Source organism: Rousettus aegyptiacus, unplaced genomic scaffold, assembly GCF_014176215.1.
Source record: "Rousettus aegyptiacus isolate mRouAeg1 unplaced genomic scaffold, mRouAeg1.p scaffold_m13_p_9, whole genome shotgun sequence".
NCBI lineage: Eukaryota > Metazoa > Chordata > Mammalia > Chiroptera > Pteropodidae > Rousettus > Rousettus aegyptiacus.
The window spans coordinates 25,069,341-25,084,983 of record NW_023416312.1 but is presented as its reverse complement, the minus strand read 5'-3'; the positions used below and the strand labels follow the sequence as shown (position 1 = coordinate 25,084,983).

The window sequence follows — 15,643 nt, the reverse complement described above, 5'->3', positions numbered from 1 at the left end:
TTGAGTAAGATGTTAGCTGTAGGTTTGTCATATATGGCTTTTATTATGTTGAGGTATGTTCCCTCTATTCCCACTTTGCTGAGGGTTTTTATCATAAATGGATGCTGGATTTTGTCAAACACTTTTTCTACATCTATTGATATGATCATATGGTTTTTATCTTTTGATTTGTTAATGTAGTATATCACATTAATTGATTTACAGATATTGTACCGACTTTGAATCCCAGGAATAAATCCATCTCGATCGTGGTGTATAATTTTTTTAATGTATTGCTGAATTCGGTTTGCTAATATTTTTTTGAGGATTTTTACCTCAGTGTTCATAAGAGATATCAGCCTATAATTTTCTTTTTTTGTAATGTCTTTGTCTGGTTTGGGAATCAAGGTAATGGTGGCCTTATAAAAGGAGTTAGGAAGCCTTCCGTCTTCTTGAATTTTTTGGAATAGTTTGACAAGAATATGTGTTAATTTTTCTTCTGACATTTGGTAAAATTTGCCTATGAAGCCATCTGGTCCAGGACTTTGGATTCTTGGGATATTTTTGATTACTGATTTGATTTCATTGGTGGTAATTGGCTGGTTCAGTTTTTTTGTTTCTTCTTAACTCGGTCTTGGGAGATTGTCTGTTTCTAGGAATGTATCCGTTTCTTCCAGATTGTCCAATTTGTTGACGTACAATTGCTTATATTTTCTTTGTTTTCTATGAAGTCCATTTCTCTTTCATTTCTGATTTTATTTATTTGAGTCCTCTCTCTTTTTTCCTTGATGAGTCTGGTTAAGGGTTTTTCAATTTTGTTTATCCTTTCAAAGAACCAGTTCTTCATTTCATTAATCTTTTGTATTGTTTGTCTAGATTCTATTTCATTTATTTCCACTCTGATCTTTATTGTTTCCTTCCTTCTACTCACTTTAGGCTTTATTTGCTGTTCTTCTTCTAGTTCTTTTAAGTGTAAGATTAGATGGTTTGAGTTTTTTCTTGTTTCTTGAGGTAAGCCTATAATGCTATGAATTTCCATCTTAGGACTGCTTTTGCTGTGTCCCATTTTGAGTCATTGTGTTTTCATTTTCATTTGTCTCTAGGTATGTTTTGATTTTTTCCTTGACCTCATTAATAACCCATTTATTGTTTAGTAGCATGCTATTTAGCCTCCATATGTTTGTGTATTTTCCAGATTTTTCCTTGTGGTTGTTGTCTAATTTCATACAATTGTGATCGGAGAAGACAGTTGATGTGATTTCAGTCTTCTTAAATTTATTGAGACTTGTTTTATGTCCTATCATGTGGTCTGTCCTGGAAAATATTCCATGTGCAGTTGAGAAGAATGTATATTTTGCTGCTTTGGGATGATATGCTCGAAAAATATCTGTTAAATCCATCTGGTCTAGTATGTTTTTTAGGCAGTGTCACTGTTTCCTTGTTGATTCTTTGCCTGGGAGATCTGTCCATTGATGTCATTGGGGTGTTATAGCCTCCTACTATGAGTGTATTACTGTTGAACTCTACTTTTATGTCAGTCAATAATTGCTTTATGTATGTAGGTGCTCCTATGTTGGGTGCGTATATGTTTACTCGGGTTATGTCCTCTTGATTTATTGATGACTTTATCATTATGTAATGCACTTCTTTGTCTCTTATTAAAGGCTTTGCTTTAAAGTCTATTTTGTCTGATATAAGTATTGCTACTCAGACCTTTTTTTTTCATTTCCATTTGCGTAAAATATCTTTCTTCCATCTCTTTACTTTCAGTCTGTGAGTGTCATTTGATCTGAAGTGAGTCTCTTGTAGACAACATATGGGTCTTGTTTTCTTATCCATCAGCTACCCTGTCTTTTGATTGGAGCATTTAATTCATTTACATTTAAAGTGATTACTGATAGGTACATAGTTACTGCCGTTTTATTATTCGTATCTGTTTTTTCTATTTTTTTTTACAGAAGTTCCTTTAACATTCTTGCAATACTGACTTTTTGATGATTAATTCCTTAAGCTTTTCTCTGTCTTGGAGCTCTTTATCTCACCAAAGAAGGGTTTCTTAAATGAGATATCAAAAATACTTCCTATAAAAGAAAAGATTGCTAAATTTGATTAAATTAAAACTAATAAGTTATATTCATCAAAGGATACCATACAAGAGCAAAAAACGCAAGCCACAAAGTAGAAGAAGATATCTGCAATATGTATAACTAACAAAGGTGTAATAACTAGGCCATATAAAGAATTCCTACAAATCAATAAGACAAAGACAACTGGATAGAAAAATAGTCAAAAGACTTAAACAGGTACTTTACAAAAGGAGAAAGCCAATAGCCAATAAACATGAGAAGGTGTTCAATCTCAGTAATCAGTGAAATGCAAACTCAAAACACAGTATTATTCCATTACTTGCCCACTATAATGGTTAAAATTAAAGAATGATAATACCAAGTATTGCCAAGGAAGGGATTCTAATCTGTTGCTAGTTGGAGTTTAAATCAGTACAACCTCATTGTAAAACAACTTGTCATTTTCAATAGCATTATATTGCATTCTGATAGTGATTTTAGAGTCTCCTTATATGTGGCTCACTAGGGGACCCCTGGTTGGTCCCCAAGCAAAATAATTAAGCAAAACCTTCTATGGCAGTATCACACAATTATTTGCTTAGACTAAATCTATGAGAGCAACTTTTTAGCAATATTTATGCATATGTTACAGATGCTGAATATTATAATCATGTGAAACAAAATTATAATTTTCTTATTGTAATTCTACCTGTGGATTTAATCATAACATTATTTTTCTATCTTAGACTAGAATTGCCATATAGTAGTACTACCATTTATTAAGCATCTACTGTGCCTCCCACTGTTCTAGAGACATTGTTAGCATTTTTTCTTGCCAATACAATGTTCTGGCTAAGAGCATGGGCTCTGGTACAAGACTGCTCTCACTTTCATATTTCTTAGCTGTGTGACTTGTGGCAAATTACTTAATCTCTCAGTCCTTCAATCTTCTCATCTCCAAAGCAGTGATGCAATTTCATATGTTTAGAAAGACTAAATGAGTTAATACATGTAAATTTCCCAGAAAAGCACCTAACAATAAATCAATAAAAGCTAATAAATGATAGAGCCAGAATTCAGACCAGATCTGTCTCAACTCAAAATCCCATGTTCTTTCCACTACATGTCATGACCATATATCTAGGGTTCTCATCTGTGTTATCAGTTAGTATATGCTCAAGGAACACATCATTTTATTATAAGCCAGTTCTTTTAAAACATTTCTAGGAAATTGTCATGAAGGCCAAGAAAAACCTTTATCTCAATGACTTGAAAACTAATGAGGAGAATGTTCATGCAGGTTCATGTAAACTATTCAAATGAGTGATTTTTCTCTTTTATCAACATAAAACATACATTAATTTTTTTCTCTCTTTCTTTGTATACTAGGCGAGTAGCTTGCATTGCCATGGAGAAGACCAAACAGGAGCAGCAGGCCAGCTGTACTTGGTTTGGCAAGAAAAAGAAGCAGTACAAAGATAAATATTTGGCAAAGCACAATGCAGGTAGGGAAAAGTACAACTGTCACTGAGGCTGGTTTCAAGTCTAAAAAATGGAAATAGATGTCACATCTCAATTCCATCTTCGAAATTTATCCAAAAATTCCACCATATGAGGTCTTCATCAGCTTATACAAACGTTCAGAAATGCTTTCCTTCAATTATGATTATTTGCCAGATATTTTACAAAGCTATACTTTATAGGAGGAAAATGCTATTTGGAAATAGTATTTTCTGGAATGAAAAGAACCCAGTACCTTAAGTCCTCCCCTGAGAAATGAGTGTTTGAGAATTTGCTTGGTCACCAAGATTCTTATCTCCTTGCTGAGAATGGTCTTGAGCAAATATCCTTGCTCCTGGCTCCTCTCTGGTCCTTGGACTTGGCCCTAGGACACATTTCAGAGGGCAAAGGTGCTCTCTTAATAGAGAGCTGTGCTGCAAATGGTTCCATGATTGGTTTGAAAGAGCACAGATGACATCGGATAAGAACTTGATTTAGTCAGTTTCTGTGACTAGTCTTCTTCCCTCATGGTATTTTCCTGGCTTCTAAAAGACCAAGAGCGTTATCTTGGCCTTCCCTTCATGGTATATTTGTCTCTATGGAAGCTTGCATCAACTTAAGACAAATATTCACTTGTTTGGTAAACACTGAAATGAATATCAAAAAACATGACCTGTTATTGCAGTAGAATTCCCAGAAGACTCACAGGATGTAACTTGAGTTAAAGAATGCATGATAATATACAGAGCGGTATTTACTTATTTTCAATTACGTCTTAATATGACTCCTTTTATAAGGAATGTTTTCTGAGGAATTGCAAGTCGCAACATTGGCAGTAGATTAGTTCCCAAGGTTTCAGAAATAACTCCAAAAATCAAACACATGGCAAAAAAAAAACAAGTGAATACTTAATAATGCATACTCAATTTGATAGTATAATGTTTCTGACAAATGTGAAATGCATTTCTCTGTAGAATATTATTAACATATGTTACTAGCACTCACTAGGAAAAATTATTTAGAAACTCTGAATGGTTCATTTCTTATTCAGAGAGTAAAAGTAACATTTTGAAGTTCTGTATAATGTGGAATGAATGTGAGTGGCCATATGCATTAATTTTAAATGGTTCAGTTAAATGAAGACTCTGTCCTTTCACATTAGCTGCATTGTACCACATTCTTATTTCCAATAAATTATAGCATTTCTGATTATGTACCACGAGTTCAATAATGGCTTTCTTTCTTTGTTTGTTTTATAAAGGGAAGAAATATTTAACGCAAATTAGACATAATTTAGTAACTATTAATTGTAAATGCTCAAGGAGTGCTATTTGAAGAAATTCACTGTAGTGTCAGCAAATGATGTTTAACACAGAATGTGAATGGTTGTTGCCAAGGCTCCATAGTCACCTTAATTCCATCTGCTTCAAACAGGCTCACAAGATGTGTTGACATTTATATATATCTTTGTAATTTTGACAATAATTTTAAATAATATAGATAGATAGCATTAAAATTAATTTAAACCTAGAAAAGCAAAGAAATGACCAGTTGAGGCTGTCAATTTATCATTAACTTTATACTATACTAATGGAAGACATGTAGACGTGAGTATTCAACTTGCCAATATTCTTTAATTAATTCAGCTGTGACGAAAAATACAAATCCAATTGATTGAAAAACTATAACCTCTAAATTCTAACAAAGAATCCATTGAATCATTCACTATCAAGAATTTAGCTATCAAGAATTTTGCCAAAGAATCAACATTCAATCTGGCAGCTACTCTTTTCCACAGTCCCCTTTTTCCATGCTTTGACTGCTGGGGCATCACTGATCTTCCATCGTTCCCCTTCTCCTGACTCATCACAGGTGATGCTCAATGGTCCTGCAAATGCACCCATAAGCTTAATACCCGACCTGAGAAAGAACCATGGATTAGCATACCTGAGTAACCCAGCAACTTGCACAAATCACTTGGCTTCTGTGTGCCTCAGAATGAGGGGATTGCTTAGTCAATCAAAGATATCTTTTCTAATCCAAAATTCTGTGGGTCTCAGATTCTTTCATCACTGGCCTTGACAAATGAGTATCATTTAATGAAGCCAAGTACTCATTCACTGTCCCTTATCTCAGACTTGAGCTCTGGTAAACATTGCCTATCAAGTTTGAAAGGTATCACCCTTGATAAAGAAGGCAGGAACCTCATAGGGATAAAATATAATTGCTTCTTCTCTTTTGACATTATACCTCCTTTCCAAAACCATAGACCTGTCTAAGTTCTTGTAAACTTAGAACTAGGAAGTTGGGGGAGACCCACCAACACCACTTTTTTGTTATCTTCAGCATGTTCCTAAGCAGCAGTCTTCTGGGCCTCAGGTTCTTCCTTATTGTGTTTACAGTTCCCTCTCGCACAAGATTTGTCATCGAGTATAAGACCCTCTTTCTATAGTCTTTGATAGCAAGTCTAAGCTTAGAAGGTCCTTGCAGAGCCACTCAAGTTTCTTGTAGAACTTGCCTTTAGGCTTGTTTGTAATTATCTCATCAGAATGTCATTGTTAGGGCTCCCTCCCCCACAAAGTCATCACTCATGAGCTCTCCTATTAGTTTTTCTGGTCAGGAAAAAATGCCCAACTATTTTCCTGGACTTTTTGAAGTATGCTGCCTGGCAAGGCCTTTCTGTCACCATCTCTTGAAGTTTCTTCCCCTTCACCAACCAGCTCTTCTATTTTCTTCATTGTTAAATCCAGAACCATTGCTTAGTGATTATCTTTATAAGAGATGAAATTGTCAGCAAGGGAAGTCAAGTATTTTATCAGCTGTTCTCCCTTAGCAACTCTGGGCTGCTGATGCCCCTTTAGAATTGAACACTCATTCTCTAGGACCCATTGTCCCTACTGCTCCATTCCTGTACCTGGCCCACTCATTCCAACACATTAGCTGCCTGGCCTCTGCAGGCATTTGCACGTGCACTCAGCCCAGTGTTGCTAGTGTGCAGTGTCTTTTCTTATTGGCGGTTGCACAGTATTTGAAGATACTTTTAGTTTTTCAAAACTGAGACAAGGAATCAATGTTAAAGGCCTGTTTATGAAAAAATTCCACTAGAAAGTAGTTACCTAAATATTTAAAAGTTTCATGAATATTGAGTAGCTTACCAGGAAATCAAGATAATATGAGCAAACCATGCCAGACAGTATTTCTGAAGCCTTGGGAATAGATTTGATTATGGTGTGTGTAGTATTTACAGAAAATACATTTTCTGCAATGCATAAAAGTTTTTAGCCACATGAATTTGATGGGAAAAGCATTATCTTGCTGCTAGAAGAACTATACTCTCAAGGCATTGGGATTCCTCAGCCCTAGGACTTCCAAAATTAGTTTAAGATCAAGTTGCTAATGTAAACTTTAGAGAAAAAAGTATTCATTAATCCAGTTTCTCAATGTTAGAGCCCTGAGCAGAGGTATCTAAATATCTCGAGACACCCTACTTGCATATATCCATATGAACATAGAGGATTTCTATAATACCATTATGCTTAATGCCACGAATTAGTACTGTTGACTTTAAAAAGATATAGACTTTTTTCTTTAATACAGAGAACTCTAAAGACAACAAAATGTGGCCCGTAATCTCAATGCCCTGTGGGTGTTTTTTTCTTTTTTAAACAGTAAAAGTAGTAGGTACACATGATTAGAAATTGCAAACAGTACAGGAAGGTACAAAATGAAAAACAAAAGGCTTCTACACCTACATACTGTGAAAAAAGGTTTCTTGTAGCTAGTCCCAGACAAAATTTCTATGTGTATGCTAGTATGTAAAACCCACTGGCTTTTATATGAGGATATTGTTAAACTTTTATGAAAATGAGTTTGTTTTTTAATGTGATTTATTTGCCTCATGTTTATAATATTGCATGGTAAAGTTTCTTTGTGCATATTATACTTTTATTTCACTAATATATTAAAAGCCATATTTCAATGACCCCTGTACATTTTTCATGCTGTCTTACTCCCAATGGCCTCTGTGCATGTAAGTAACCTGTTGAGTGACTATGCCTCTTTGTTTTTGATGGTTTCCTCTCATTAAGTCCTTTTTTTTAATCAGTAAACATCTTAAAACCTTTAAAAGTCCAGTCTTTAAAAGTGTTCTCCTTATATTCCTTGTATGTCTTATTTTATAATATCCTTTTTTATTGTTTCTCAATCCTATGACCATGTGATGATTTCATTTAGACCAGTGTAACCTCTTCATGCTACTCATTTATGGTTAAAATATAGACTCGTAACATATCTGTTCATTTGTTTGTGGCACTGATGGTTGATATCTAACTCATTCTTATGTATTTTTTAAAAAATGACAAGTCTTAATTCAGTAGGGTTGCAGTTAGGGCTCTATAGAGGGAGAGGAGTGTGTATACGATTCAGAAAGCTTGTATCATCATCATCTTCTCTTTTGTGAGATGCTCAATTATTTTTATATATTAAAATATATCAGCTTGTTGATGATCTCTTTCATAAACATACTTTTTCTTGATGGAAATATCACTCCGAGGGCAATATGTATAAAAATCAATGCTGTAAGCACTCCTGCTTTTATTTTTGCAACTCTCATTTACTCCATTACCACTGCAGCATGACTAGATAGCTCTTCTACACAGAGAACCTCCTGTTCATTTTGATTTTTTAAGTCTACCATTCTAAGCACAGAAAGCACTTCTTGGATTTTAGCTGTTGCTAGAGAATATACTTTAAAGACTTTCAGTCAACTTTTATGCAATCAAGTTATCAAAAGAAAAATGCATAAATACCCATTAACATGCACTAACCCTTATTTTAACATATTCTATTTCTTTTTCTTAATATTTTGGGAATGATACTTTTGTTTATTTGTTTGTTTCTGATCTATTGCATTTCAGAGTGTTCTATTTTGCATTTTAAGATTCTTTGCTGCTGGGAAGATCACAAATGTTAAGGACTGAGTCAATATTCAGAATTATTTGGCCATATTGTTCCAGAGAATAGAAGCTTCTCTTAATGATTGACTGAAGCACCCCCAGATTCCTTTATTACAACAGGGAATCTATTCTATTAAATATATTTCAACCCCTCTAAAATTCAGAGTTTATTCCATATTTTTTTAAAAAAGAAATTTCAGTATGCGCCTGACAACATTTGGGTATTACCACGCAGAAAAAATATTACAGGAAACATAGATGCATGTTTTTAGCCTTCTTGTGAGATTTTTCAAACGTGTGTGAGAATTGAACTACCTTGAACTTCAGCAGGAATGATCATCCTCTCAGAAAATTCTTTGTAGTAGTTTTGTTAAGAGGCAGGTTTCCAAAAAATATCTTTAAAGTATTTCTTCTCAGTCTATGATGATTAGAGAACTCCCTTTTGCAAAAGTTTCCAAGCTCAGGCTCTGCTTCATGCTTCTTTCCATTCTGTTGATACTGATTTACTGCACACAGACTGACAGAGTTTGGGGCCCAGGGAAGCATGTACCCCTACATTCCCAAGACTTTCCATCGATAGCTGAGTTACAGTATACCTGTGATATGCTCATTTCTAAAGCTTATGAAATCATAGTTACAGAACTTGACTTTGAAAGAATCTGGCATGCTACCTGAGGCAACTCTGTTGAAAGTTGAAGTTAAAGAGAAGCTGTCTATGCGTCTCTCATCCATCCCTAGAAATAATCTAGCTGGACTCTTTCTTGGTTAACTTTATAGTTGCATTCATGCTATATTCATGTTGGTCACTGTCTGCAGATGTTTTTCTTTTTTAGTATTGCCAATTTCTTAGAATTGCAAAACTCTAAACAGCATGTGGTTTTGAATGAATTCATATGATTTGTTGTATACTGCATGAAAAGATATGCAGTATCTTTTAGAATTGGACTTTTATGCATGTGCTCAATGTATCTTTGGATGCCCCAGTCTAAAGTGCATTTTCATGGGCTTAAAAATGAAATATTCTCCTGAAAGATTATATGACTTAAACATACTATAAGTTGGATTTATATTTTTTTAAGACATGCTTTTACTATTACTTTAGTTTTGCCGGTAAAATTATAATTTACATACATGAAATATTCCTTCTGTAAATTTACCTTTTCCTAAATCTTTGCATTTTAGTGTTTGATCAATTAGATCTTGTTACATATGAAGAAGTAGTAAAACTGCCAGCATTCAAAAGGAAAACACTAGTCTTATTAGGTAAGTTTGATTGTGTGACTTTCTTATTCTCATCTTCAAAACATTTTGTGAATATTATTAACAGTTGTCAATTTTAACTCTCTTTTTAAAAAATGACATAGGTGCGCATGGTGTTGGGAGAAGACACATAAAAAATACTCTCATCACAAAGCACCCAGACCGATTTGCATACCCTATTCCACGTAAGTCATGTCTCACTCTCTTTTAATTATCTTTTTTCTAGTACTTTTTTAATATTGTAATTTACTTTTTTTCTGATTACATAAGTAATAACTGTTCATTACAGGAAATTTGGAAGATCCAAAAAAAGAACAAAGAAGAAAATAAGTTAATAATCCCAACCCTACTCCCCCAGTAATAATGCTATAGATATTTTATTGTATACCCTTTCAAACTTCTCTTAGTGCAAATATGTGCACTGTGTATTTATCATTGTTGTTGTTTTAAAACAAAATTGGGCTCATCCATTTTGTTTGTAACCTGATTTTTCCAACAGTATGTCACAAACATTACTCAGATTAATTATTCTTCAGAAAAATAGGTTTTAATGATAGAATAGTTTTTTTTTATGTAACAATGTCTTCCTTACTCAATACCTAAATTGATGACTTTTATCACTTCAAAAATCCAGTCAATGTGCTATTAATTCTTTATTATAAAAAACTTTAAATCCGTAATATTTTTATTTTCCTTATTTTCTGTCTTATCCTTAACTTCTTGCCCTCTTTGTTTCCTCAACCATAAAAATGAAGTAATTCTAGAGATATAAAGAGAATTTGAGATTATTTGAAGCACTTAGCAGATACTAGATAAATCTTATCACTATCATTTTGTTATTATTACTACTACAGAGTTTAAATTTTGAATCCCAAAGCTTCCCAGCAGTTAGAGGTTTGTTCTGGATGAGAAGAATTCAAGGAGAATGAGTTTTAAGAGCATCAGGAGAAAATGTGAAGATTGGTTCTGTCCTGTAGAGCCTTCCATACCTTCCTGAGGCCATGTTAACACCACTTACTGTTTCCTTGACACCCCAGAAAACCATGAGGCTTCATAAGATCACCTTCATCCTAGAACACTGTCTGATTTACACCCAAAAAATAAATTTATCAAATATTGTTTCAACTGGTGCCACCGGGGTTTTCTAATAAAACACTAAAAAATGTCCTTTTAATTCTTCTTATGTCTAGATCATGAGTACGGCAAGTTTAACTAACATTTAGTTGCTTCTCAATCACATAACAATTGAATTTCCATGTTATTAAATGTATATTAAGTAGCTTTGTTTTAAAGCATATAGTTGCTGACCTTGGTCATGTCTATTCTCTGAAATATTTGTCCCCAGGTATGTATAAATCATATGCTTACATACAGAGATGACTGAAGATAGTGTCCACATAGATGGTGGAAGATAGCTTCCACATAGTATGCCATTTCTTTAGCCTTTCATGTGCCTAGAGAAAAGGTCCTTTTTTAAAATATCCACATTTTGATTTCCATAGCACTTGGCAGTTCTAATAGTCTAATAGTCTAGTTGGGGCAGAATAAGGAGAATTTCCCATGGATTTGGACTCATGCACAGCAAAGAGTAGCACAAATTTATCCTTGCTGCTCAAGGAAGGAGAGACAAAGAAGGAAAAAAGGAAACTGAAAGAAAAGAAAAGAGGAAGGGAGAAAGGAAGAAAAGAAAGGGAGAGAGGAAGGGAAGGATGGAAGTAAGGGAGGAAAGAAGGAGGGAGAAAAGAAGGAGAGAGGAGAAAGAGAAGAGAGGAAAGAAGGAAAGAGAAGGAAAAGAAAGGAGATGGGAGAAAAGAATGTTAAAACCAATGTTTCTGACTTCTCTAGAAAAAATTTCCTGAAGTGTGTTTTGCAGAATACTGGTCTTATTAGTATCCCACAGAACTAGGACTTGCTGGCAGATATTTTAGTATACACTTTCTTAGGTCGGGATCAGCAAACCTTTTTTGTAAAGGACCAGATAGTAAATATGTGAGGCTTTGAGGGCCATATGGTTTCTCTCACAACTACTCAACTCTGCCACTGGAGCATGAAATTAGCCATAGACAATATGTAAACAAATGGGCATGGCTGTATTCTAATAGAACTTTATTTATAAAAACAGACAGCAGGCCAACTCCTAATTTAGCTCTTTCTTAACTATTATGGCCACATCTGGCAGCCATTTTGTTTTTAATATGGCATGTCTTTTTCTGTATTCTAACATCATCCTTTTGCAAGATGCTGTAGACATACACTATTCAATAGAACTTTCTCTGATACTGACAGTGTTCAGTATCTGCACTGTCCAGTACAGTAGCCATTAGCCACATGTGGCTACTGAACCCTGGAAATATGGCCAGTGAGAGGAACTGAAATTTTAATTTTAATTTATTTAAATTTAAATAAACGTGTGTGGTTTTCCTTTTTTTAAGTTTTCTTTTTTCCTTCTGTCTAACTGCATTAAGGTATACAGTGGGTTATGTTAATCTTGGGTCATTTAGTGTCTTTTTCTTGCAGTGACTCCTGAAGGAGGGAAATAGATCTTATCTGAACACTGAAAGATTCACCAAGCCAAACAACTAACGAGCTCCTGTGGTCCGATGTCACACAGATAAATATGACTTCCACATTTTACTTCCACAGAGCTACTGGAAGTGAGAACAGGGCATGAGACATATACTAAAGAATCTGTAGCTTTTAAGAAGAGATTGGGTTTGGGTAAGCCCATTGGGAACATAGGCTTATAAGCTCAGACTTTTAAACCGCTCCTGACATGTGACTTTGCAGATACAACCAGACCTCCAAAGAAAGATGAAGAAAATGGAAAGAATTATTACTTTGTATCTCATGACCAAATGATGCAAGACATCTCTAATAATGAATACTTGGAGTATGGCAGCCATGAAGATGCGATGTATGGGACAAAACTGGAGACCATTCGGAAGATCCACGAGCAGGGGCTGATTGCAATACTGGACGTGGAGCCTCAGGTAATTCCCAGCCACACCCAGCCCCCGTCATCTTGCCTGCATGCTAAGCTCAGGTTCTGAAATCCAAAATACCATTAGAACGTCATGGGTCACATAATAACTTAATAAACTACAGGAAAGTATCAGTAATAAGGTCATCAGGAGTTAATAGTCTAGACTGAAAACTGACTAATCATTGGACTCAGTGCATATACCATGTATTGAAGAAAAAGAGACTATTATCTTACGAGTCTCATTGTACTCAATAAAGTGCCTTATTGGGTCTGTGCCTGCCAGAAATCCTACAATAATCTGACCTCAGGATGAAACTCTGGCACTTTGTTATCCCAACAGCCACCTTTCCTCTCTGTGTATAGTTAGTTCATGCTAGACCATCAGAGCCTCTGCCAGCATCTTATGTTAATCTTAGGTGAAAAACTTTGATCCTGGGTCCTCAGTCTGAAACACAGCACTAGCTTTATGAAAGCAAGCATAAGTAAGGCTGGGTGCGAGGTGTCCAGTGGAGCCAGGATGGAGCCCCATGGTAGTTGTCAGCTTCTGCCATCTCTTTACTGAAGACAATACCAGACCCTGAGCTAAAACTAAGAGGGATATGGAGAACTTGGAGAAGACTCAGAGAGCCAGATGCAGAGGTGATTAGATGATTTGTAGATGAGTCCTACACTAGAAGCTATAGGAATTATTAAACTTGAAAAGGAGAAAGTCAAAGTCCTGTACATCAAAAAGGCAGACAAGCTATTTTTTCGTCTCTGAGAACAAACTAAACAGAAGTAGGGTTTAAAGCCCAAAGGGAAGGTTTCGGGAGTTGTAACCATCAGGGCAGGTCACAGGAGAGGCTTGTGTGTGGCCCATGACTCCCAGGCCTACCATTTCTAAGACCCATCTGTACCAAAAATTCCTTATCACTTAGAACCAGCATGCCACCTACTGAAATGGTAGACCAGTTCCCCTCAAGCAGGCTCCATTTCATCAGGGGGCTTACCTGTCTATCCCAGGCAGGAAAGATCCTTGCTCAGGGCCACTTTATGAGACTTGGTCCCGTAGCCATCCCCAAAGTGAGGATGGAATCTGCATAGCCAGGGTCAGTGTGACCTGCGGCCTGACAGCTCAGTTACTCCACTCCAAGATCCTAACATTATGGCCAGTGGGTTCATCCATTTCCATTTCACAGCACCTGATGGGCTTCTTGAACTCAGAATCTGGTTAAGGGGCTGGGAAGGAAACACCAGTAGGATGAACACTATACAGTTTACTTAACAATTAACTTGGGCCTATATAGAGCTAAATATATGATGTGTAACGCAGATTGATTTTTGTTTAACTACTAATCCCTCCTTACTAGGGATTGGAAAAATCTTCTGGCCAGGGGTGGCTAGAGGCAAAGTCTCAATCCTGGTCCTGGTCTTCGACATCCTCTCCTTGGGTTCCACACTGGTCTTCACCTGAACGTCGTTTTCTGCTGGTAGTAATGTCTCTAGCAGTATGCTGGCTGCAGGGCTCCTCAGACCCCCTCTGCATTACCTAAGTCCACTTTTGAGGGCTTTCTGCCTTACTTGCTGCTGCTGCCACTGCTGCCGCCACCACTGCTGCTATTGTTGCTGCTGCTGCTGCTGCTGCTGCTGTCGCTCTACTCCTAGTGTCCAGCTCTCCCTGTGCCCTTGCCCTTGCACAGTTATGCATTGCTCTGCACTGCTCAGCGGGAGACATTTCTCTCAGCCTTATCAGGATGTCCACAGCAGTCACTTTTATGTGTGGTATTGAGCACCAGAGCACCTCTTGCCGTGGGCTGGGCACTTTCCCTGCTCCCCCTCGCTGCTGAATGAGCTCACTGCATTCTTCTCTCCTGCTTCCTGTATCCCCACCTCTTAGAACCATGATTTCTCTGGGCCACTCACCCCTGAGGGCAGGCCATAGGCATCCTGTTCTCTGCCTGAGCCTCTCTGGGCCCATGGCTCTAGGGACAGAGATCACTCAGGTCCTGCTCCTCTCATTGGTCTGGTTGACCACTCTGGTCCCAGGCTCTCCCACCCGGGGCCACAGGTGCCCAGTCTAGACTCATGCCCTGTCCTGCTCGCATACTGACTATTGCATCCAATGGTATAGCTGCCTACAGAGTCTGCATTTCCTGGGCTTCACCCTGGGGCTTCTCTATCTTTAGCCTACTCTCTCCCCAGGCTCAGCAAGGCCCACATCCTGCCTTCAGGATGCCTGTGGCCATGACCGACTTGCCGTCAGGCAGAGCCTCATTAAAGGGAGGCTCTCTCCGTAGGACATTTTTCTCTACACCCTTTTCCTTCACCCCAGCCTGTTACGTTACCCTTTTTACTGTAGCTCAGGGACAGTTTGATTCAACCAGCTTGTATTAAGCACTTACTATATTCCAAGCCTTGCGCCAAGAGCTAAGAATACAAATAAGAAGGCAAGCTGGTGAGGATGAAATTCCTTCCTCTATGTACATCACAAACTGTCCATAACAAGAGAAATGCCATGTGACCTTTTTTTAAAACCCTCTCACTTATACCATTGCTGATACCACTTCTACTACATGTGGATCATAGACCTAACACTGGTGTTCAGCTCATTTAGTTCAGGTCTAATACTTTGTGCCCTCTTATTTTAAGACAGTTCAGGCCAAATTGAACACATGTCTAATAATACTGTATGATAAAACATTATGGTCCAACTTTAAACCTAGAGGACCATAATAAAGACATTAAACTAGAGGAAAATTTGTAACCTGGCTTCTTTTAAAATAATAATAATAGATTGTGTTCCTATAGTGCTCTATACTTTGCCAAGCATTAGCACTCCTTACCTAATCTTTGTAACTCTGGGATTAGAGATATCAGGATCTACTTTTGTAGATGAAGAAACCAAGGCTTAATGTAATTAT

At 36.7% G+C, this 15,643-nt stretch overlaps 1 protein-coding gene across 9 annotated transcripts in view; it reads left to right on the top strand.

The window, feature by feature from the left end:
• Positions 1–15,643, top strand: part of CASK (calcium/calmodulin dependent serine protein kinase) — a 365,515-nt gene that overhangs the window by 337,963 nt on the left and 11,909 nt on the right. For all 9 annotated transcript variants that reach the window (XM_016156554.2, XM_036226931.1, XM_016156547.2 and 6 more), the window contains 4 exons: positions 3,435–3,550; positions 9,683–9,763; positions 9,865–9,945; positions 12,548–12,750. In XM_016156554.2, the coding sequence (XP_016012040.1) occupies positions 3,435–3,550; positions 9,683–9,763; positions 9,865–9,945; positions 12,548–12,750 (481 nt within the window). The remainder of the gene's footprint in view (positions 1–3,434; positions 3,551–9,682; positions 9,764–9,864; positions 9,946–12,547; positions 12,751–15,643) is intronic.